Source organism: Orcinus orca, chromosome 16, assembly GCF_937001465.1.
Source record: "Orcinus orca chromosome 16, mOrcOrc1.1, whole genome shotgun sequence".
In the NCBI taxonomy this organism is placed as follows: domain Eukaryota; kingdom Metazoa; phylum Chordata; class Mammalia; order Artiodactyla; family Delphinidae; genus Orcinus; species Orcinus orca.
In genome coordinates, this window is record NC_064574.1 from 83991288 (window position 1) to 84016974 (window position 25687).

The 25687-nt window shown below is 46.3% G+C and overlaps 1 protein-coding gene across 5 annotated transcripts in view; it reads left to right on the top strand.

The window, feature by feature from the left end:
- The window catches only part of RNF216 (ring finger protein 216), a 171209-nt gene that overhangs the window by 142168 nt on the left and 3354 nt on the right, over positions 1-25687 (top strand). For all 5 annotated transcript variants that reach the window (XM_004268951.4, XM_033426633.2, XM_004268952.4 and 2 more), the window contains 2 exons: positions 9735-9957; positions 25214-25283. In XM_004268951.4, coding sequence (XP_004268999.1) covers positions 9735-9957; positions 25214-25283 — 293 coding nt within the window. The remainder of the gene's footprint in view (positions 1-9734; positions 9958-25213; positions 25284-25687) is intronic.

The following is a 25687-nucleotide window of genomic DNA, read 5'->3' on the forward strand; positions in this document are numbered from 1 at the left end:
TTGATTTTAGTCTGATGAGATCCATGCTGGACTTCTGACCTATAAAACTATAAAATAATAAATTTGTGTTACATTTAGCTAATAAGTTTGTGGTAATTTGTTATAGCAGCAATAGAAAATAAATTTTGGAACCAGAAGTGGAATGCTGCTGTAACAGATACCTTAAAATGTAGAAATGGGTTTGGAATTGGGCAATGGGTAGAAACTGGAAGAATTTTGAGAAGCATGATAGAAAAATACATAGATTGCCTTGAACAGACCATTAGTAGAAATACAGACATTAGAAACCACCATTGAGGGCTCAGAAGTAAGTGAGGACCATTATGGGCAAAGCCTAAATTACCTTAGAGAACACTTAAATCATCATGAACAGACTGTTAGTAGAAATATGGACACGAAAGGCAGTGCTGGTGAGGACTCAGAAGGAAATGGAGAACATGTTATTGAAAACTGGAGGAAAGGGAATCCTTGTTATATAATGGCAGAAAGCTTAGCTGACTTGTGTCCAGCAATTATGAAGAAAGTAGAACTTGTAAATGGTGAAACGACATTTAACTGAAGTTTCCAAGCACAGTACTTTTTTTTTTTTTTTTGGCTCTGCTGGGTCTTAGTTTTGGCATGTAGGATCTTTATTTGCGGCATGCGGACTCTTAGTTGAGGCATGCATGGGGGATCTAGTTCCCCAACCAGGCATTGAACCCAGGCCCCCTGCATTGGGAGCACAGAGTCTTACCCACTGGACCACCAGGGAAGTCCCCCAAGCACAGTATTGAAGAGTAGAAAATGCAAGTGGAAAGAGATAGACTGAGAGGAGAGCTGTTAACAAAAAGGAACAGGCAGGACTTCTCTGGTGGCGCAGTGGTCAAGAATCCACCTGCTGGTGCAAGGGGCAAGGGTTCGAGCCCTGGTCCAGAAAGATCCCACATGCCATGGAGCAACTAAGCCCATGCACCACAACTACTGAGCCTGCACTCTAGAGCCCACGAGCCACAACTGTTGAGCCCGCGTGCCACAGCTACTGAAGCCCGCATGCCTGGAGCCTCTGCTCTGCAACAAGAGAAGCCACCGCAATGGGAAGCCCGCGCATTGCAACAAAGAGTATCCCCTGCTCGCCGCAACTAGAGAAGGCCTGCACACAGCAACGAAGACCCAACACAGCCAAAGATAATAAATAAATAAATAAATAAATAATTTTTTTTTTTTAAGGAACAGGCTTGATTGTTTCTGAAAATCTCATACTCTCCAGATGATAAAAGACCCTAAAATTAAGAGATTGACTGTCAGGAAAAGCATGCTCTAGAGAAAAACCAAGGCTGCCTTGAGAATGTCAGAGTGTTCAGTTACACAAAGGCTCTTTGAAGAGCCTGAGAGAGTGACTCACAGATCCCCTCGGTGTAACCAGGGAGCCTCTAGGAAACTCGGGCATTATCCCTCAGCCATCTAAGCAGAAGCCAAAAGTAGAGATGGGATTATCAAGGAAATATCTGTGAATGAGCTTCATGTCTTTTTTTTTTTTAAATAAATTTATTTATTTATTTATTATTGGCTGTGTTGGGTGTTCGTTGCTGTGCACGGGCTTTCTCTAGTTGCGGGGAGCAGGGGCTACTCTTCGTTGCAGTGCGTGGGCTTCTTACTGCATTGGCTTCTCTTGTTGTGGAGCATGGGCTCTAGACACGCGGGCCTCGGTAGTTGTGGCTTGTGGGCTCTAGAGTGCGGGCTCAGTAGTTGTGGAGCATGGGCTTAGTTGCGCCACAGCATGTGGGATCTTCCCGGACCAGGGATCGAACCTGTGTCGCCTGCATTGGCAGGCGGATTCTTAACCACTGTGCCACCAGGGAAGCCCCTGAGCTTCATGTCTTAATGGAATGAATCCCTGTGACATACATGGGAGACCCACAAGGTTCTTGAGAATTTTATATCAGTAGAAACACTGCCAGGTTGGACTGAAAGAGACAGTACAAAATGAAAGATGTCTGTCAGACCCCCAAAATTCTATAAGCAGCAAACAGGCTGATTAAAAACTACTCAGCTGCAAACATATGCTACCTTTCTTGAAAAAGGAAGGATTATTCCTCTTCAAGCCATGAACAGAGCTGTGAGCCACAGAGGATTGTGCTCAGAGCTGAAATATAAAGCAGTTTGCCCAGCTGGATTTCTAAATTTATTAGGAATGGTGGCTCCTTTTTTCCTTCCATTTTCTCCCCCTTTGAACCAGAAAATCTATAAATGCTGTCCTAGGCCTGTCCCATCATTGTATTTTAGGAGCAGATGATTTGTTTCTTTAGTTTCCCAGGCCCACAAATGGAGAGGAAGTGTGTCCCATAGTGGATCATACCCAGAGTCTCATTTATACCTAATTTAGATGATGAAATTTGAGTTGATGTTATACTGGATGAGATCTTTGGGGTCCTTGAGATGAGGTCACTGTAGTTTGCATGTGGGATGGATATCAGTCTTTGGAAGCCAGAGGGCAGACTATGTTAGAGAAGAGAAAATGGCCTCCAAAGATAATCCATGCCCGAATCCCCAGAACCTGTGGTTTGGTTTGTTTCGTTTTTCATCTCACATGGCAAAGGGCTTTGCAGATGTGATTAAGGTTACAGTAAACAAAAGAAAACTAATTCAGCCACATACATAGTAATCACAAATACCACGCCAACTAGAAAAATCTGGTACTGCTTCGTCACATCCAGGCTTATCCCTGTGAGCCAGCCTTTATATTTTAGAGTGACCACCACCCTGACCAGTGGCATGGCCTTGAGTGATGAACATGTCAAAAAATGTTCTTTTTTCAAAGTCATCATCTTGTCTGGCAGTATTCTAGCAGTTGTGCTATTGCCTAAAACACTTTAAACTTCTCATTTGGAATTGTCTTTCAGCCGGTTTAGGAGCCAGCTCCCCCCAAATCTGTTCTTGTTATTGTGGACATGTCATATCTAGTTTGAGTTGGGAGGAACGGATGATTTCTGTTGTTGCTGTTTGAGCCTTTGTTTTGCCTTGAAGAAGGATGTCTTATTCATGAAGTCAGTACAGATTTATAGAGTGCTCACCCTGGATAGCTGTAGTTAAGAACCTTAGGCAAATTTTTAAATCTTTCTGTGCCTAAATTTCCTTATCTGTAAAGTATAGAGCATAATCATATCTACTTGTAGGGTTGTTATGAAGATTAAAATACCCAGAATGGTTCTTGCCACGTGATAAGTCTATATATATAATAAGTATTAGCTCTTTGTTGTTGTTGTTTTCTTTTTTAAGCAGGAAGCCCTGATTTATAAATGTGACAAAGCACATAAACAGACAACTTCTTGTATTCAGGGCCTGCTCAAGCCTGGTCATATGTACTCTACTTGCAGTTGGTAATGGAGTATTGCCCAGCTCTATAAACTGTTTTTTTTTTTTTTTTCTTTCTTTTTTTTTTGCAGTATGTGGGCCTCTCACTGTTGTGGCCTCTCCCGTTGCGGAGCACAGGCTCCGGACGCGCAGGCTCAACGGCCATGGCTCACGGCCCAGCCGCTCCGCGGCATGTGGGATCTTCCCAGACTGGGGCACGAACCCGTGTCCCCTGCATCGGCAGGCAGACTCTCAACCACTGCGCCACCAGGGAAACCCTATAAACTGGTTCTTGATCAGGCATTTAGACTACTCCAAGACTCGGTCACAGACCCAGAGATGTTTCTCAGAAGGAGAAGACTTGGTTACTTTTTTTTTTTTTTGGCCACACTGTACAGATTTCAGGATCTTAGTTCCCCAACCAGGGATCGAACCCGCCTCCACAGTGAAAGTGCCACGTCCTAACCTTTGGACCACCAGGGAATTCCCAGAGTTGGTTACTTTTTGAAGCACAGCCCCCTTTCTGACTCTCCTGTCAGTTCCTGCTACGAGCTCTGTTCAGCATGTTGGTCTGCCGTAGACACTTGGAACACCACTGGGTCCAATAGCAGCTGGAAGGCTTCTCTTGGTTTAGACCCTACTTAAACCTGGCCTTTTGTATCAGCAGTAAATGGATCAGAACCATGTATCCAGATGTGATATATGTTAATTCCAAAATCCAGAAAGGCCTCCCAAATGTCTGACTTCTTTCTTTGTGGGGAATACAGGGGGATACAACATAACAGCAATGTGTGTGTAGCTTTGGAAGGAATAGCCTGATATATATGCACATGACCTCCAGGCCACCAGAGATTCATAGAGATTAGAGATCTCTGTATTTTCAAGAGATCTATCTCCCACCTTCTGGCATACAATACACCATATTAATGTATCGTAAAGTACCTGCTACTTCCTGTTAACTAGGTTCTATTTGCATGTCATTAGAATAGTGGTCCAGTGGATTGTCTGTTGGTTGACAGATGATCAAGGTCCTTGCCAACTGCTTCTGGTGTTCTTGGCTTATTGGTCAGAAAATAAAAGCATTTTCCAGATCATTGGCTGCATACCAGTTGCCAGAGGTTATGTTTATTTGCTCTGGTAAGAAATGACATCTGGAACAGCAGCTGCAATTAGAGTCAGCACCTGATTAGGCTTATAGTAATGCAGTGTTCTCCAAGACCCATTCCTCTATACAGTCCAGACAGAGAAGTAAAAGGAGATTTATTGAGAATCAGCACCCCTTGGTGGTGGTGCCACTCTCAAAGATGCTCACAGGAATCTAGTATCACTTTTTGTAGGCACAGGGTACACACAGGGAATCATAAGCAGTTTATTGCTAAATCATAAGATACAGCATAATAAGTGGTATAAGATGGGGCAGGTATTCCAGCAAAACTTGTACAAGAATGTTCGTTAGAAGCACTGTTTGCAATAGCCAAATGGAGGAAACAACCCAAATGTCCACCAGCTGATGAATGGTAAACAGAGTGTAGTATATCCATAGAGTGGAATATTATTCAGCCGTGGAAAGGGAATGAAGATGTTTGGCTACACTGTGGATGAGCCTTCAAAACATGCTAAGTGAAAGAAACCAGTTTCAAAAGGCCACATCTTGTATGATTCCATTTATATAAAGTATTCATAGGCTTATGGATATTTGCCTGTGTACAGAATAGACAAAACCGTTAGAGACAGAAAGCAGATGAGCAGTTGCAGGGGACATGGGATTGGGGAGAGTGAGTGCTTAATAGGTGCAGTTTCCTTTGGGGGTGATGAAGATGTTCTGGAACTAGGTAATGGTGATGGGTGCACAACTTTGGGAATATACTAAATGTCCCTGAATTGTACACTTTAAAATAGATAAAATGGTAAATTTTATGTGCACATTATCACCAAAAAAGTGCATACACATGCTCACAGTGGAAAGCCATTTACGATTTTGAATAGTGTATGCTACAAGAAATAAGGACAGCTCCCAATAGGAGTTTCCAACATAATTAAATAGTGGTGAGAACAAATAATCATGGAATCGTAGGATCTTGATTGGTTATGTAGAGGAGGGCAGTGAGCCTTCCTGTTTGAACACAAGGTCAGTCCACACAGCTGCAGCCCAGGCTTCTCTTCCTTTCCTGTGAATGATCACATCCTGTAGGGCTGTTTGCTTCCTGCCTAGTTTAGAATCTTCTTGCCAAATCACCCTCCTCCCAAAAAAATCAACTATGATTTCTCCCCAGTCCCATTTTGCACTTTCACATTACTGGATAGGTGGTCACCACATCCCATAATAGCAGTCCTTTTATGGTACAGGGCCATTCTGGCCCTATCTAGTTCTGTTCTTTTGCAAAAACAAAGGACTTGAATAGATATCCTTGCAGTGTTGAGTAGCTATTTGAACATTATAACCATGCTGAGTTGTATGTGTTTTTCATATTCCTCCATCCTTTTTTTTTTTTTTGCGGCACGCGGGCCTCTCACTGCCGTGGCCTCTCCCGCTCCGGACGCGCAGGCTCAGCGGGCATGGCTCATGGGCCTAGACGCTCCGCGGCACATGGGATCCTCCCGGACCAGGGCACAAACCTGCGTCCCCCGCATCGGCAGACGGACTCTCAACCACTGCGCCACCAGGGAAGCCCCCTCCTCCATCCATTTCTCCCCCACCACACCCAGTATTATTTCACATTGGCGACTGACAGCTTGGTGGAACAGAGCAAGCAAATGCACCCTCTTCCTGGAAAGGACTATATAATCTTGGTTCTCTTTAGCCACTCCTCTCCCACACTACAGTCTAAGCTGCCCAGGGAAGACATGAGCCAGCCCCCAGGCAGAGTGCAATGGCTTAAGGCCACACCTCAGTCTCCAGGGTGCGTGTACACAGAAAGTTTGTGCCATAGAAAATTGTAATTGTATTTTGGTCACAGCTTTTCATTGGAGACTTTTTCATCAGAACCTTGTGAGTCTTGTTTGTTTTTTTAATAGTAATTTTGGGGACTTCCCTGGTGGTCCAGGGGTAAAGAATCAGCCTTCCAATGCAGGGGACACAAGTTCAATCCCTGGTCAGGGAACTAAGATCCCACATGCTGCAGGGCAACTAAGCCTGCATGCCACAACTATTGAACTCACACGCCTCAATGAGAGACCCCGCGTGCCATAAACTGCAGAGCCCACGCGCTCTGGAGCCCACACGCCCTGCAACCCACATGCCACAACTAGAGAGGAGCCTGAGCACTGCAACGAAGAGACCACGTGCCGTAATGAAAGATCCCGCATGCCTCAACAAAGATCCCATATGCCTCAACTAAGACCCGGTGCAGCTGAAAAAGCGGCGGGTGGGGGGGGGATAAATAAATAAAATAATAAAAAATAAAAGACAAGAACTTTATTTTAAAATAATAATAATTTTGAATATTTATTTATTTTGGCTGCACCAGGTCTCAGTTGTGGCACATGGGATCTTCGTTGTGGCATGTTTAGTTGCGGCATACAGGATCTTCAGTTGTGGCATGTGGGCTTCTTAGTTGCAGTATGAGGACTCTTAGTTGTGGCATGCAGACTCTTAGTTGTGGCATGCGAACTCTTAGTTGTGGCATGCATGGGGGAATCTAGTTCCCCGACCAGGGATTGAACCTGGGCCCCCTGCATTGGGAGCATGGAGTCTCACCCACTGGACCACCAGGGAAGTCCCAGAACCTTGTGAGTCTTAACATGGAACATTGAGAACTGTCTTCACAGTTGCTGAGCTAACTGAAATCATGAACATGTGTATAATGTTGACAATAATAAATTTACTTTTTTAAAACTTTGTCTCCTTGACCTTGTTTCCTGTTCAGCAAAACTTAGAACTCATTTGTTCTTCTGTAACTTGAACTGGGTTTAAATTCTTTTCAGGCCAAAGTTCTGCCTGCCTTCATTTTGGGCTGTTCAAAGCTTAGACCTAAATGAAATGAATAGCAGCCAATTTCCTAATGTATTTTTCTATTTTTAAACACATATGATCTGGCTTCTGAGGAGCATTCTACAACAGTCTTCTAAATATCAGTAATTAAAACCACTTGCCTGGACTTCCCTGGTGTCGCAGTGGTTAAGAATCCGCCTGCCAATGCAGGGGATATGGGTTCGAGCCCTGGTTCAGGAACATCCCACATGCCATGGAGCAGCTAAACCTGTGCGCCACAACTACTAAGCCTGCACTCTAGAGCCTGTGAGCCACAACTACTGAGCCCACATGCCACAACTACTGAAGCCCACATGCCTAGAGCCCATGCTCCACAACAAGAGAAGCCACTGCAATGAGAAGCCTGCACACAGCAGCTGGAGAAAGCCCGTGTGCAGCAACAAAGACCCGACGCAGCCAAAAATAAATAAATAAATGTATTTTTTTATATATATAATTTTTTTAATATCTTTTATTTTATTATTTATTTATGTTGGCTGTGTTGGGTTTTCGTTGCTGTGGGCGGGCTTTCTCTAGTTGCGGCAAGCAGGGGTTGCTCTTCATTGCGGTGCACGGGCTTCTCATTGTGGTGGCTTCTCGTTGCAGAGCACGGGCTCTAGGCGCACGGGCTTCAGTAGTTGTGGCTCACAGGCTCAGTAGTTGTGGCTTGCAGGCTCTAGAGCACAGGCTCTGTAGTTGTGGCGCACGGGCTTAGTTGCTCTGTGGCATGTGGGATCTTCCCAGACCAGGGCTCAAACCCTTGTCCCCTGCATTGGCAGGCGGATTCTTAACCACTGTGCCACTAGGGAAGTCTTAAATGTATATTTAAAAAAGAAAAAAAAAAAAAAACACTTGCCTGACCACAGGCTCATCTGGCTACTCTTACTAATTAGCAGAAAAACTGGGAGCAGTGGAAGGAAGAAAGCTGCATTCCCTCAGCTTTAGGAGGGAGAGTGCAGATCAGAACTCATCCCCACATTATTACATTCTTTACAATGAAGCAATTACCTGGTTACACACTGTGTTTGTACTCGGAGAGGAGAGAAGTTCTCGAGCAATGGGATGAGTCCTTCAAGGCTATTCATGCTCTTCTTGGTCTCAGCAGGAATACCTTTTGACTCCTTCCCATCAAGATGATACTTCTTCATGCCAGCTGGGTACAAGCATCATAGCCTCTGCCTTATACTTTAAGGAACTCAACACAGCAGAGGAAGACACACATAAGCAATAATAGGCAAAGGTGGCAAGTGTTATTTCAGAGTTATGAACAGCACCATTAGAAGTAACTAATTCGGAAGTGCCAGCTCTTGAAAACAAGCCAAGACCTGTCATTTTGACTCTAGATATCAGTTAAAAGTGCTTCTGGAAACAAGTTGCCTCCCTACAAGCTTCCCATTGGCCAGGATTGAGTCATATGTGTGCCCATCCCCTAGCTGCAAGGGAGTCTGAGAAGGTATTATTCCAACATGCCAGTTTGTCATAGGAGTGAGCTTTGCCAACAGGAAGAAGTCATAGGTGGCATTGGATCGCCCCCAGCTGTGTCTACCCCAGCCCTATGTCAAGTATGTATTTAAAAACCTAAGATGTGTATGTAACTAAGGTTTACTGGCTCTCCATTATCCAGCTTTGTGTATATAAAAACCATTGTTTAGGAAGACACTGAGTTTTTTCTCTCCATTTTAAGCCTATAGGGACTCCTATAACAAATAGAATAATCATTTTCTAAATACTAGGTGCCAGGGTACCCTGTATCTTATCTGTAATCCTCAAAACACTATGAGATGTTAAAATTAATTAATTAATTAATTTTGTAAAACACTATGAGAAAGTTCGGTTCTCCCAATTTAAAAATGAGGAAACTGGGTCTCGAGGCAGTTAAATAATTTACCCAAGGTCATACAACTGAAAAACTGAAGCAGTTCTGAGACTCCAAAATATAGGCTCCTTTTTTTGTTTGTTTGTTTGTTTGACTGAGTTGGGTCTTCGTTGCTGCGCGAGGGCTCTCTCTAGTTGCGGCGACTGGGGGCCACCCTGCATTGCAGTGCGTAGGCCTCTCACTGCAGTGGCCTTTCTCGTTACAGAGCATGGGCTGCAGGCGCACAAGCTTCAGTAGTTGCAGCATGCAGGCTCAGTAGTTGTGGCTCGCGGGCTGTAGAGTACAGGCACAGTTGTTGCACACGGGCCTAGCTACTCTGCAGCATGTGGGATCTTCCCAAACCAGGGCTCAAATTCGTGTCCCCTGCATTGGCAGGCGGATTCCCAACCACTGCACCACCAGGGAAGCCCAAAACATAGGCTCTTTTCACCCTTTGAATGTCACCAAAAGAGCCAAGCAATCATTATCTGTGGAAAGAAAGGAAGACTTTAAGGGCCATAATATTTTTCTTTCTTTTTTATCTTCTGTGCTATCTCCAATCCTGTTTTCTTTTTTTAGTGAAGAAAAGATGACTGCAGCCCGCATTAGGAAATGCCATAAGTGTGGGACCGGCCTCATCAAATCAGAAGGCTGCAACCGCATGTCTTGCCGCTGCGGTGCCCAAATGTGCTACCTCTGTCGAGTATCTATCAATGGATATGACCACTTCTGCCAGCATCCTCGCTCCCCAGGAGCCCCTTGCCAGGAGTGTTCAAGATGCTCCCTCTGGACCGACCCCACTGTAAGTGAATGCATGGCTACATGTTGCTTTGTAGGAAAAAAGTATCTATAACATAATATGACAAAAAGAGATTTTATACATACATAACACATTTTGAATCCTGAAAAGATAGGGAACTGCATAGATAACTACACACAAAAATTGAGAAAGTAGCTAAAAAGCTACTCCTCAGAAAGCAGCATTCTGCAACAGTTTATGAGCAAATTCTTTTAATCCTTTAGGGAATAAAATTTTTCTATGCCATTTGAAATACTTCCGAGGATAGAAAAGTAAACGAATGTTTTACATATATTTGTATAAAGCCAGCATAATGCTGATACCAAAACCTCTCAGAGGTAACCCTGAAAAAGAAATCTACAGATTTATCTCACTTACGAATATAGGTTTAAAATTCTTTAAATAAAATATCAGCAAATAGAAACCATGACCGAGTGAGATTGTTCCAGATGTGCAAGGATGGCTCAGTATTAAGAACTCTGTTAATATAACTTACCATATGATATCTTTAGGTGATAAAGACAAATACACTGATGAGGGTGACTGTAATTTTTGTGACTTTCTGTTAGAATAAAAAGAAAAAAAATCCCACAAGGACTCAGGGGCAAAAAATATACAAACCAATTTTCATTGCAGAGTAAAGGAGCTGTTACAGTGGAGGATTCCTGGACTGAATGTCAATATTATGACATAGTGTGAGTGTGTTTCGTGTTTGGTAATTGCAATCATTGTTGCTTTTGTTGTGGTCATCCATTTACAATGCTTGGTGTCAGTCTATTCATCTCTTATAAAATTAAATACAGTGTGTGTGAAACAAAAATAAATACAAAACAGTAAAATCCAAAAAAAAAAAAAGAAGACAAATACAGTCAGCCCTCTGTATCTGCAGGTTCTACATCTGTGGATTCAACCAACCATGTACTGAAAATATTCAGGGAAAAAAATTTCCAGAAAGTTCCAAAAAGCAAAACTTGAATTTGCCACACACCAGCAACTATTTACATAGCATTTACATTGTATTGGGTATTATAAGTAATCTAGAGATTATTTAAAGTATGCGGGAGGATGTGCATAGGTTATGTGCAAATACTACACTATTTTATATAAGGGACTTGAGCAACACTGGTTTTGGTGTCCATGGGGGTCCTGGAACCAACCCCCTGTGGATATCTAGGGATGACTGTATCCGTTCTTGATTTAAGCTTTAACAGTAGTATTAGAAGGATACTATAATATAATTAATATAATTTATAATTAATATATAATTAATATATTTTATAAGCCCCATGTTTCAAAACAGTCATTAGCATGTATTTAATAATGAAATACATAGAAACATTCCCCAAAAGTCATATATAAGACTATCACCATTATTTGTGCTATTCAATGCAGTTAGCTGAGAGAATAAGATGAAAAATATAGATATTGGAGAAGATGATCACTAATGCTTATTGAACACCCACTGTGTGTCCAATAAAAAGTTCTAAGCACTTTTTTTTTTTTGCGGTACGCGGGCCTCTCACTGTTGTGGCCTCTCCCGGCTCCGGATGCGCAGGCTCAGCGGCCATGGCCCACGGGCCCAGCCGCTCCGCGGCACGTGGGACCCTCCCAGGCCGGGGCACGAACCCGCGTCCCCTGCATCGGCAGGCGGACTCTCAACCACTGCGCCACCAGGGAAGCCCCTAAGCACTTTTATATGTAAAGAAGAAAAGCAGGACTTCCCTGGTGGTGCAGTGGTTAAGAATCCGCCTGCCAGTGCAGGAGACACAGGTTCTGTCCCTGGTCTGGGAAGATCCCACATGCCACGGAGCAACTAAGCCCATGTGCCACAACTACTGAGCCTGTACTCTAGAGCCCATGAGCCGCAGCTGCTGAGCCCACACGCTGCAACTGCTGAAGCCCATGCGCCTAGAGCCCATGCTCCACAAAAAGAAAAGCCACCGCAATGAGAAGCCCACACTCTGCAACGAAGAGTTGCCCCCGCTCACCACAGCTAGAGAAAGCCCGTGCGCAGCAACGAAGACCTAGCACAGCCCCCCCAAAAAAAGAGGAAAAAAAAAGGTAAACCTACCGTTTTAAACCTGAGAAAAGACAAAATAATCAACTGAAAAGGCATCAGAAGCAGTGAAAGATAGCTAGATACAAAATAGATATACAGAATGCCATTCACAGTAGCTATATAAATCGTGAAATACCCAGGAAATGAACTTTAACAAGAAGTATGAAGAAAACTATAAAACCGTATTGAAGGACGTGAAGAGACTTGAACATGTGGAGAAATGTGCTTTGTTTTTTTTTTTTTTATGTATATAATAACAATAAGTTTCATTTATTTATTTATTTATTTATTGGCTTGTTGGGTCTTCGTTGCTGTGCTCAAGCTATCTCTAGATGCAGCGAGCAGGGGCTACTCTTTGTTGCAGTACACAGGCTTCTCATTGCGGTGGCTTCTCTTGTTGCGGAGCACGGGCTCTTGGCACGCGGGCTCAGTAGTTTTGGGTTGCAGGCTCTAGAGCACAGGCTCAGTAGTTGTGGCACGTGGGCTTAGTTGCTCTGCGGCATGTGGGATCTTCCGGACCAGGGCCCAAACCCGTGTCCCCTGCATTGGCAGACAGATTCTTAACCACTGTGCCACCAGGGAAGTCCCAATGATTTTTAAGTTTGCTAGTCAGTTGTAAGTTGCTCTGTAAGGATGGCAATGTAGTATGTGAGAAGACTTGTTCTACCAAAAAACAATTGAGCATAACAGTGAATAGATACCCTGCCAACTTGGAGCTAGCAAGGAAGCTGCACCATAGCCTGCGGAGGCCTGGGGATAGCCATTGACGAGTCAGCTTTCACTGGGGCAAGTGAGGATGACCTGGATAGTGGAGAAGCGCCTTGTCCCTCAAAGGGGAGACTTGGTATTACAGAGAGATTACTTATATCCAAAGTAATCTACAAGTTTACTGCAATTCCCGTTTAAATTCAGTCGGATTTTTTTTTCTTGAAAAATTACCTGTAATTTTGAAAGTGAGACTAATTTTTACTGTGAAGCTGCACAAATCAAAATCACGTAGACTTGGGCTTCCCTGGTGGTGCAGTAGTTGAGAGTCCACCTGCCAATGCAGGGGACACGGGTTCGTGCCCCGGTCCGGGAAGATCCCACATGCCGCGGAGCGGCTGGGCCCGTGAGCCATGGCCGCTGAGCCTGCGCGTCCAGAGCCTGTGCTCCGCAACGGGAAAGGCCGCAACAGTGAGAGGCCCGCGTACCGCAAAAAAAAAAAAAAAAAAAATCACGCAGACTAATGCAAGAATAGACAGATAGATCAAGGGGACAAGGTAGAGACCAGGAACAGTCCCATAAGAATTTAATATGTGACAAAAATATCATTCAAATCACTGGAGAAATTATAGATTCATCCATTCTTTGTTTGTAACTATTCAGTGTTGCCAGGACTAGTTTTCTTGGCGTTTACAGTCTATTTAAAGTTTAAAACAGAGGTACTTCATGTGGTTGGTACTGTGTAGGAGCAGTAAGAATGATGCAGTGGAGAATGACAGGAGCCGGAGGGGGGAGTCATCTCTGCAGGCCTCTCTGAGAGGCAGCATTTACAGCGAAACCTGCATGCAAAGGAGGAGCAAGGCCGGCCAAAGAAATAAAACAGATTCGGCCTATTCCTGGAACAGAAAGAAGGCTGGTGTGGCTTGCAGGTGGTGAACGAGGGGAGGGAGGTGAGAGAGGTGGGCACAGAAGCAGGCCGTGGGTCTCACTGAGTGTGCTGGGAGCTGTTGCAGGCCCTGAGTACACGAGTGACTTGGCCTAAGCCCCCATAGTCTGTTGCTAGATGGGACTGTGCTCAGGGTTACCACGGCTTCAGATTTTCCAGAGAGGTTGGAAATCTGTATTTTAATGTGAAATCTCCCAATTTTTAAAGATTGATCATTAATCCAAATCTAAAAAACTTTGTAAGTCAAAGATAAAAGTCTTGTAAGCCACCAATCTTTATCCCTCATATAGAACACCTCCAATATGCCTGATAAGAAAAGGTGTCAGGGTCACAGGCTGGCCCCTGTTGAAAGCCACAGCAGGCCAAGCTGGTGGCCTAATCCTAATCCTCAGAACCCCCCACAGGTTTGTTAAACACTGAGTCCTCTGTGAAAACCCGGCATCTGCATGTCAGGAACAGTCTCCTCCTGGGTGGAAAACTGGACTGAGGGACCCAGAAATTGCTCTTATCCCACAGCTCCGTGACCCAGTAAAACCCTTAGCAAGCCTGCCCTCCTACCACTGAGGAAATAATTGAAAGAAAGGGGTGACTTTGGAATAAACAGTCATCCTTCTGTTGCTGGTTGAGTGGAGGGAGGTGTGGCGCACAGTGGGAAGTGCTCTCCAAGGTAACCCACACTGCATTTTGTGACAAAACTTCCCAGGCCCTGGCAGTTCCACAGACTCGGTTCCTCAGTCCCATCCAGCGAGCAAACTGGGGGCCTGAGCATCTCTAGGAACTTGGTGAAGAAATAGTGTCCATTTCTTCAGCGGTGCTCCTAAGAAGCATTCCTCAGCCTGCTTTCCTCTCTAGAAGCAGAGAGCAGCGTGGGAGTTACCACGTGTGGCAGGGTGTGCGGCAGGCAGTCTGGTTTCTTCTCAGCCCCATTTTCCTTTCTGCTCTCTCTTGTTCTTCTCCTGCCACCTCCCTTTTCTTCCCACACATGGAATTGATTATAAACGTTTCTCGTGTTCTGTTACCTTGTTTCGGTGCCATAGCATGCAACTGCCCCTCATTTTCATGTTGAATTGTCGTCTTCTACCCTGAGAAAGGTTCTGTACTTGCTCAAAATAAAGTTCGAAAGGAAGGTCAGGCAAATACAAATCCCTCCGATTTCCTCTGGTAGCCACAGCCAGAGATTTTGTTCCATTTGTCCCGTTCCCATCAAAACCGGGATCAGCCCCGTTTCCTTGATTCTCACCAGGAGACCGATTGAATTCCAACCCAGCATCTGTTGGGGCTTCTGGGAACACAAAGCCATTCAGAAGTTCAGGGAAACAAAGCATGCCCTGTCATCCAGCCTTTTCTCTGGCTTAATTAACCGGCAAGGCCAGCAAGAATCTCTCATTTGTCCATGAGGGAGTTATCCCTTCATGGTTTGGAGAGAAGTTGAGTTTTCATCCTTAATGACTAGAGATTGCTTGGGAACTGAACTAACTGCATATTAGAAAGCTGTCAGTTATCTGTTAGTTGTCAGAAATAAGCTCAAAACATTCAACCAAGAGTCTTGTAAAAACAAGATGTCTTTTTAAGAAGGAAAAAAAAAAACAGAAGCAAACCAGTCACAACAAACCACAGTTTTCTAGCTTAGGGGTCAGAATGCACAGCCAAATCACAACACATAAATGAACAAACATCATTTTGCAGTGGAGGAATGGTTACCCCGGGACTTTACTGGACCCGTATGTGCTGACTTTTTTCTTGTCCGTGAGTGGTAACTTAAGGGGGTTAACAAGTTACATCTTAACTGTTAGAAGCCATGTTCAGAGCAGTCATCTGGCAGTCCGGATTCTAGAAGTGGGGCAAAATTCGTAAGAGCATTTTCTCTTTAATACAAAACAAAGTCAGTATTTATCTTGGGTTTTGGCTACCAGAAACTGCACAGAATTGTTTTCTACAACTTCTTTGTTTTTTAAATATAAGAATTTGAAGCATGTTCAGTTCAAATAAAACCCTAGGGCTTTAACAGCCAGTTTACAATTTGGCACCATTGTCGTCTAGCCGTTTGGTTAAGAGAATTATTTATTTTTCTCAAGCCTGCAGTGGATTGAACCTGACATTAATATGTGTTAATATATTTAATTCTTTGACAGTCCTCTAAGGCCAATGTATCATCCCAGTTTTACAAATGAAGAAACTTGCAGAAGATTGTGGTCAGTAAAAGGTGGCATGGGGAATTCCGTGGCCGTCCAGTGGTTAGAGCTCTGCGCTTTCACTGCTGAGGGCACAGGTTCAATCCCTGGTCTGGGAACTAAGATCCTGCATGCCAAATTAAAAAAAAAAAACGTGGCATGTGTTGATCTCAGGTCTTCTGTTCTCTCAGCATCTTAAACAAAGCTGCTTTCTGCTTTCTCCCCTTAGTTGGCTCCAGCACCACCCAGCCTGGACCAGTGTCTGTCTTCCTGATGGGTCAGGGGCACAGAGGGCACTGGGCACCTTTGAGACCCTTGTTTGAGTGGCCTGGGAAAGGAAGAGGAAATAAAAGTATTTCAGATACAGGGTTGAGGAGGGAAAGGTGGAGATCATTTTAGGGAGTATCTTCAGAAAGATATTCCAGAGTTTAGCTCGGGAACTAATTTTCAGTTTCAGGGTTTTTTCCTTAACTTTTAAAATTTACCTTCTGTGAAGAAGATGGTAAAGTGAACACCCATGTTGCCCTATCACTTAACTTCCACAGTTGGCCTTAGCATTTTATTTCAAGTCACTGTTTTAAACACCATTGTTTCTGTTACAACATGGAAGCGGGACCACTTTCGCATTCTGCAGATGAAGAAAACAAGATTCAGGTCACTTGGTAAAACCAGGGTACAAATCCAGGTCTTCAGCCAGCTGTTAGCTCCTTCCACTCCCCAAGTCTCCACTCTCTGTCTGGAACAAGAGGTCACAAGTACGGGAGCTTGCCGATAGCTGCCCGCAGGGCCCCTGCACCCAGTGAGTCACGCAGGCCTCCGTAAAGGGATAGGCCCTCGCTGGACCCTTCCCCATTGAGCAAGCTGCAGATGGTAGAAAGGGGCCTTGACAGTGTCCCCAGTCAGGTTTAGATGTCACTAGAGGATTGTACCAAGGAGGGCCACAGTATGGCTCAGTCCAGTAAACATGGCATGTTGGCATGTGTCATGTTCAGCAGATGCCAGGCACTCAGGCTGAGTGCTTGACCCTGACAGGAGTCCCAACATGGCCACACCCCATGCTGCCTCCAGGTCCCTGGGGGGAGCTCTAGACAGAAAGGTGTTTGCGTTCCAGGCCCCTGTGACCCGAGGAGATAGTTGCAGAAACCAGCAGAGAGCTGTCCAGTCTTTGCTCCTCCCCAACACATTATCCAGACCACCTCCGCACCCCCTCCCTGGCCATTCCAGACCCCAGCTGCACAGCATGTGCCACTCCGGGCCGTGCTGCACCCTCCTCCCCCCAATTTCCTGTTGCAGGGGGACAGCTGGCGCTGGGGGGGTTAGGGTCTGGTGTTGCTCGGCGATCTGCAGCCAATCTGGGAATAATTTGAAACTAAATCCTCAGCTCTTTGGAAGCCTTTTATGAAATCATTGCAAGTTTATTAACAACAGCTGTGGCCATACATGACCTGGATCCCAGCCCCAGCCCCACCCCCAAAATTGCAGGAGGGAAGCAGCAGTTGACTTGCACTTCTCAGTCACCTTTTTACAGGGAGGAAAAGTTAAATGGAGAAGAAAAGTCATCACCCTCCCTTCATGGTCACCGGAGGCTGGCAGCAGGCAAGCAGGCTGGCAGCTCTGGTGTCCAGAAATGTTGAAGAAAACGGGCTCAAAAGAATGTTTAAAAGCCTCGCAAGAACAAGCCGTGTGCTAAGTACGCAGACATTTATTTTAGGAACCTTCAGCCTGTGGTTGGCGATTGTTGCCAATATCTGATTGGTGGAAACCTTCTCTTTTTCCCTTTAACCACTTGCAGTTTCTCTTCCTTCTTTTTCTCCCATCCAGACCCTGCTCCATGGGCAGAGCTGTGGGGCTTCATTGTTGAGGGACACGTTTTAAGGAGTTGGGGTTTGGGGTTGTTTTTCTTCATTAAAACCTCTCTGGTGAATTCTCCCTCACTTCCTGCCGGCAGCTGGCGTGCTGAGTCGGTGTTTCGGAGAAGCCGGGCCCCTGCCATCCCCCTCATGCTCTTGCCGTGCCTCACTCCCTACCCACCTCCATGTGAAGTAAGCGTGTCACAGTCTTCTGTGTTAGGCCAGCATTTCTGTATCTTGCTGAGCTCAGAGGAATCAGGGAAAGGAAATAAAATCCTCTCACTGTTAAGATGCAACCCCTCATTTCTTTATATAAAGCATTCTTCCAGATCTGCTGGGCTGCAAGACTCCATGTCACGCTCTGCTGTGATCCTTTGTCCTCAGCACTGCATTTGGGGTGCACTGGCCCACTGTGGGTGCTACACATGTTCCTATCCCAGTTCTCATTACATTCAGTGGTGGTCTGTGGGGTTCACTTCTACTCTAGCCTGGCGTTTCCTTATGCTCAGTCTGAGACTTGCTTATATGCATATTCTGTGGATCTGTTTCAAGGTTTTCACCAAGATGAGGAGGGGCCAGAAAGAGGGCAGAAAAGGCCTACTGGGTCCATCTTAAACCCCGAGCCAAAGGCCAAGGAGAGGAATGCTGGGGTGGGCATGTTGCCCTTGGTGGACATTCACTAGGGCCTGTCGAGGTGTCCAGTGCAGTGAGTCCGGACAGAGTTGTCTTCCTCCCTCAGTTACCCACTGACCAAGGCAGGCAGGATATGAAGGGGAGCTCAGGTCTCAAATGGGCTTCGTTTAGCCTCCAACTTTGTTGGGGTCAGAGCAGTCAGAGGGGCCCCTAATAGCTTGCTCCCAAGGCCTTTGGCCTCTGATTGCCTGCAGAGTCCAGAGCTGCCCAGGCTCCCCTGGGGGCTGTAAGCCCAGAAGAAGCAGCCTGGCCCTGCCCTGGTTCTGATTTCACTCTTCATCATCTACTTGCTGACCTTCAACACATAACTGCCTTGTCAGAGCCTGGTTCCTTGTGGGTAGAATGCTGCCAGCCCCTTGTGGCTGGGAGAGACACTTGGAGAGCAGGCGTGTGTGAACGAGCGCATTACACACAGGGAAGTGGGGACCTGAGTGTGCAGAGTGTGGCCTTCTAGAAGGGAACCTCAGGGATTTTGGAAGTGAGATGTGGATACAAAAACAACCAATGGAAATTAGGCCAAAATCTTCCTAGGAGTTATTTCTGGTGAGGAATTACCTTTCTTTTTTCTTTCTTTTTTTAATTTTTTTAAATTTATTTATTTTTGGCTGCGTTGGGTCTTCGTTGCTGCCTGTGGGCTTTCTCTAGTTGCGGCGAACGGGGGCTACTCTTCGTTGCAATGTGCGGGCTTCTCATTGAGGTGGCTTCTCTTGTTGTGGAGCACGGGTTCTAGGCGTGCAGGCTTCAGTAGTTGTGGCTCACGGGCTCTAGAGCGCAGGCTCAGTAGCTGTGGCTCACGGGCCTAGTTGCTCTGCGGCATGTGGGATCCTCCCAGACCAGGGCTCGAACCCGTGTCCCCTGCATTAACAGGCAGATTCTCAACCACTGGTCCACCAGGGAAGCCCGGAATTACCTTTTTATTTGTGTTTTGTTTAACTCTTTTTCCCAAGGTTGCTTTAATGTGTGTGAGAATCAAAACTCTGGCTTTTTGTGGAAGAAGGAGAAAATTCCATGGGACTCCAAGGTATACAGGTAACTTGGTAGCCTCATGAGAAAACATGTCAACAAGGCAAGGACATCTGGAGATGGCCTGGAACAGCGCCCAGGTCAGGAGCGATAGGCGACTCAGTTACCATGAGCCAGTTAAGTCCTGTGGCCTCAGTGATAGAGCCTGGCCTGCACCTTAGGCTTCTGGTTTCTCCCCGAGCTCCCGGCTCCCACTCTGGGTGAGAAGGTTCTGCTGGCTTTGTCTCAAAGGCCAAGTGCTGGGGAGGCCAGTCAGAGACCTGATGTTCCAAGTGATGGCACATGTACTTCTGGGTGAGCTGACCCCAGGAAAATGGGAATTTTCCAGGGAAGTGTCCCCTTCTCTGCTGTACTGCTGGCTGTTCATCTCCTTGAGTAGAGGTGTTTTATTTTGCCCTATTCCCTTCTTTTATTCAGTGGAGAAAGGAGATTTCAGAGTTCTGCCCATCCCAAAGAGAAGGAACTCTTATATTTCAAAGAGAGCAAGATACACTCTTTCTAGAACAAAGCAGGGCCTAAAAATAGTCACCTCTGACAGTTCTCAGGGCAGGCAGAGTACTCTGGGCCCCTCCAGTCATACTGTTCCAGAAGCTTCTATTCAGAAACTAGTGGTTTAAGTGCTTGAGAGCTCAGGCTTTGAGAAGGCCTGGATTCAAACCTTACTATGTGTGGGACTTCCCTGGCGGTCCAGTGGTTAAGACTCCGTGCTTCCAATGCAGGGGGCGTGGGTTCGATCCCTGATCAGAAAAAATATTTTTAAAAAACCTCAGTTTCCTCATTTGTAATATGGGGATTAATTAATAGTACCTAACTCCTGGAGTTGTTATGAAATCTATGTGAGGTGCTTAGAACAGGAGCTGGTACACAGTAAGCCATTATTACTATCACTGTGCTTGGCACTTTATAAAAAGTGAGATCATTTGCTTCTCACAGTAAACCTGCTATGGAAATGATTAGCCTCCAGGTTAAGTCGTGTTGGGTAGAGGGGTCCCCAGGCCAAGGTCTGTGGAACCCCAAAGCTGGAGTCCCATCACACCAGCTGCCTGCCTGTTAGGAAGCCAGTGTTGCTTTAAGATAAAATTCACTACGGTGGGGGCTGCTCCAGCATGCCGGGATTTCCTGTAAGTGACTCAGGCCCTGCAGGGGGGCTGGAGGACAGTTAATTCTGTGATCCAGCCCACACACCCCTGGCCCTCTCGTCATCTTTTTTCCTCCTATTGTTCCCTGTTTCCAGCAGGTTAGGTGTGTCCTAGATTTGCAGAATGGCAAGACTTTTTCACAGGTGTTCTTATTCACCGTGAATGATGACACTTGGGATGCCTAGAATGTTTCCCAAGGGAACTCACCTCTAGAAAAGCCTTAATATCCCCATGTATCACGTATCCAACCCAAGAAGTGTTCTGATGAGGGACCAGTCCTCACGTGTTATCTCAAAATCAACCCTAAACCTACCTTCACTCTTTTTATTTTAACATTATTAACTTTTTAAATTGTGGTAAAGTAAAATTTGCCATTTTTAAAGTGTACAGTTCAGTCTGCCTTCACTTTTTTTTTTTTTGCGGTACACGGGCCTCTCACTGTTGTGCCCTCTCCCGTTGCGGAGCACAGGCTCCGGACGCGCAGGCTCAGCGGCCATGGTTCACGGGCCCAGCCACTCCGCGGCATGTGGGATCTTCCCAGACCGGGGCACGAACCCACGTCCCCTGCATCGGCAGGCGGACTCTCAACCACTGCGCCACCAGGGAAGCCCTTCTGCCTTCACTTTTTTTTAAATTTTTTTAAAAATTTTATTTATTTTAATTTTTTATTTATTTATTTTTGGCTGCATTGGGTCTTCGTTGCTGTGCGCAGGCTTTCTCTAGTTGCAGTGAGCGGGGGCTACTCTTCGTTATGGTGTGCAGGCTTCTCATTGTGGTGGCTTCTCTTGTTGCAGAGCACGGGCTCTAGGTGCTCAGGTTTCAGTAGTTGTAGCACGCGGGCTCAGTAGGTGCGGCACACAGGCTCAGTAGTCGTGACACGTGGGCTTAGTTGCTCCACGGCATGTGGGATCTTCCCAGACCAGGGCTCGAACTCGTGTCCCCTGCATTGGCAGGCAGATTCTTAACCACTGCGCCACTAGGGAAGCCCATGCCTTCACTCTTGACTTGAGGAATTTTAAATACTCAAGGGAAACTGCTTATGGAAGGAAATTCTACCCCAGATGAAGAAAAAGTCTTCCCCCTTAGAGTCTAACATATTTGGCTGAAAATGTAATTTTTATCTTTAAAAAAATATATTGAAAAGTGTTTTAGTTCTTAGTTTCGAAATATAGTGTCCTGTGACTCCAACCAGTTGGAGAAAGTTGAAATCTGAAACACTTAACCCATATTCTAGGTGTAACTAACAATTCGCTCATTCTTTATGGTAACAATCACTGCTCAAAATAGTTGAGTGCTGACATTTTCTTGTGAAATACAGACTGTATTTAGACCGTAAGAGCACTGCCTAACCAGGGAAAGCCAGAGCTTAAGGATAAATAGTCCTGAGTCCACTTAACAAATCAGGAGAGTGAGCAGAGCAAAGGAAGGAAGGGAAGAGGCTCCAGGTGGCTCTCTTCAAAAGGTGAAGAACTCAAGGCTCTAAGGCTTCTCCCGCCCCCCAACCCCGGAAGAGCTCTCAGTGGCGGCCTGGGAGTTTCTGCCAGCTCGTGGACCTGGCTGCTCTGTCCTCCAGAGAGCCGGCAGATCCGTATCAGGACGCTCAACTCACACTTGCCTGTGCAAGTGCCTCAGACCCGCCTAAGGGAATTCTTACATTGCATTTATTCAGGGGCGAACTTTTACCAGGAGCGTTTGGATTTATCACAGGAAACTTAGTATTGATAAAAATCGGTCAGATGCCCTGTTCATCCATACCCTTAACAGTGCTATAAGAGACCTGGAATCTTTACTCAGAAAGTATCCCTCATTCTTCATTTATTCTGACAGAAATGTCACAAGACAGTCAGAGGGGAAAGAGGGGGTGGGGGTCAGGGGTTAGTCTTTAATGCTGTGAAATTACTCTTTAGGCCCATGTAGGATTCCAAAGTGGAATGCCAGCTGGAATTGTGATCACAGCACAAAAATAGAAGCTCCATGAGGGAAGGGACCAGGTGTGCCTTATTCTTAGCTGTACATCCAGTTCAGGTCCTGATGCATACTGGACACACGAAACATATTCTTGAATGAAAGCATACATATACCCTCCACATTTTCAAATCAAACGACAGGGACCGGGAACCTTCAAAGTAGTTTTCTGTGGATTTTCTCCAGGAAAGGTATTTGAGTGACACTGCCTAGTCCACCGCCAACTAACCATAACTTTGAACAACTTACCTGCTCTGGGACCTTACTTTCTGTGGTAGAAGGAAGTTAGAATGGCTGGTTTCTAAGGTGCCTTCCTGTGCCATCAGAGGCCTTAGGTGTCCCTCTGGGTACTGATGGACATGACCACATTTAAGTGATGTGATAGAAGAGGGATGAGATAGTGGGGGTGGGGTGAGGGTGATGGTGATGTAGTATTAATAGTTATAATTAATAAATGACCAGAGGCAGGAAACCTCACTCATACCATAAAGAAGCCACTGAGAGAAATGTTAGGGCATCTCCCAATCTTTACCACTTTCTCTTGAAACTTCATCTTTCTGAAATCTTTATTCCTGCCATTTTCACAACTTTCCTGTCTTTAATGAGGAGTACTTGCTTTGTGCTGGGTCCTTTACACAATTGAGCTCATACGGTCCTTACAACAGCCCATTTTACAGATGAGATGCCCAGACTCAGATGTTCAGGAATTTGCCCAGGTCACTCAGTGAGCAGTGCAGAGCAACAACTCTCCTACTTTCCATTTTTCTAGATTACTCTTTTTTTTTTTTTTAATCTTTTTTCCTAGGCTTGCCACTGGCACCAAAATAAAGATGTTTGCCAGCTCCTAATCTCGATAGTGGTAGAATTTATCTTGACATTCACATGGAGAGCTTCAGACTGCCTCCACCAAAGCCTGCTGCATTACTGGAGCCCTTAGTGTTGATTGGCTTAGGGATTACTCTGTAGAGTAGTAAGTTTCCTCATTTGGAGTGTTCACAAAGAGGCTGGATGAGCATGTCTTAGGGTTTTTATAGAGTAGGTGTCCAGTACACAATGAGTGAGCGACACTCATGACTCCAGAATCAGGGAGGGGCCATAACTGTCTGAAATCACAAGTTACCATCTTGGTTATGACATTAGTAACTGCCCATTGCCTGCAGACTGCCCATTGCCCAGCTCCACGCTGAGGCTGCTGTGCTCTCCCCTGGTCCACGGTTTTCCAGGGGTTCTTTCCAGCTCATGCACTCCCTTCTGTGGCCCTCCATTCACCTCCCAGAAGTGCCACGGGTGACGTCAGCCAGTCCAGAGCATCCAATCAGCATGAAAACTCCAGAGTTATCACTGGCAGTGTTCCAGCCCAGACCACGTGGAGAGGCCTCGCCTGATGCGTCGTCTGGGGCAACACACGTTTCTAGCAGGCTTCTGGAAGTCCTGAAACTTGGCTTATGCTTCCCCACCCCACACTGGGCACCACTGCCCTTCTCCTTACTTCTTCCCAGTTTGACTGCCCTTAACTCCTGGAGGAGCTACTGCAAGACCCCAGGAAACAGGACACGCCTGCCTCTCAGTTTCATCAGTGCACTTGCCACGCTCAGGTCGTGGCTGCAGTGTCAACTCTGCTCTTTGTCGAGCCCCAGCTCGTGGCGGGTAGACTTAAGTCCCATGCCCTCCGTGGCCATGCTGGTTCAGCAGCAGCCCTGCGGCTGGCAGCAAAGACATGCACCGTATTGGTGGTGTTTTCAATCCAGCGAGTGTCCTTTCAGTCCCCAGCCGTTTTGCAGGGCCGCTGAGGAGTGGGTTGAACCCCCAGGACATTACACAGAACAGGCATGGTTCAGGTTGTCTGTCCTGGGCCAGCAGCCCAGTTCACGGTGCCTGGGGCAGGTGGAGATGGGGGAACTGTATGTGGCACAGACCCCTGAGTTTCCCTGGTGAAGCCCACACATCTGCCTGTACCCAGAGCGCCTACTTGGCTCTGTCCCCAGGCTGGGATAATCCAAGTCTGAATTGCCTATTAGCGAAGCAGGCCTACCAAGCCTGAGTTTGAGAAGGGGAGGTGGGGAGGTCTACAGGGGAGTTGTTCTTAGACTGCTGTGTCCTTCCCTGTGGCCCAGGCCACTGTTCTGCTGGCGGGATGCTGCTCCTTCTACAGCCCACCACTGTCTAGGAGCTAAAGGCCAGCTTCAGGGCTCAGCAGGCCTGCATAGTCTTTTGTCCAGCTCAGTTCGGGGAGCCAGCAAGACTTCCGGGCCCTACAGAGAGCGCTTCTTGCTCAGAGTTTGTAGACTCAAGATCTGAAACTCCTCAGGCCCTGCCCACTCCAGCTCACCCCCATACCAAACCCTTGGGTTATCAGTCTGCCCTCTCCGAGCTGTGGGAAGTTCTTACCTTACAGCTGAGTGAACAGAGCAGGCTCTCTCAGCCCAGCCCCCAGACAGCCACCTGCAGTGCACAGACCCGCTCCTTGGTCCCAGCCTTTCAGATGGGCTTCCTCATGGGAACACCGTCTAATGATGAAGGAAGAAGATTCTCGGGGAACTGGGAATGGGTGGTATGCAAGCCCACGACCTCGCTGGTCAGCAGCAGGTTTCTGGCTTAGCCCCATTGCTGATCGGCAGCAAGCCGGCCTCCCGCGCATTCCGGGAGGGCCTCAGCGCTGCATGGAGCTGGCTGAGAGCAAGCTTGTCATCTTCTTTCCTTTCTCCTAGGAAGATGATGAGAAGCTGATTGAGGAAATCCAGAAGGAGGCCGAAGAGGAACAGAAAAGAAAGAATGGAGGCAAGTGCTCCCCAAGACAGGCCCTGTGCTCACTCCATGTGCACAGGGGACGAGGGGACCCCACTGCCGGCTTGCATCGGGATCCTGGCACTCCACCCAGCCAGGGACCACCGGGGAGTGCTGTCCCTTAGGTGCCCACTTATATACCTCACCCACATATCCAGCTCCCTCTGGGAAAGGCCCTGAAAGCATAGACACAGTTTCAGCAGCTCCTTGATGGCCAGGAGGTCCCAAGGGGTGAGTTGGAGCTTAGGAAGCAAATAGAAGCGAAAGCAGACTTAAAACGACAGTAGGCCCCTCTGAGGTTACAGAGGAATGAAATGGAGTTTCTGTAAGTGGCCATCCACGCCCTGGCTCTAAAGGAAATTCTCTCACAGAAGCTCCACCTTTTCTGAGCTGGATCA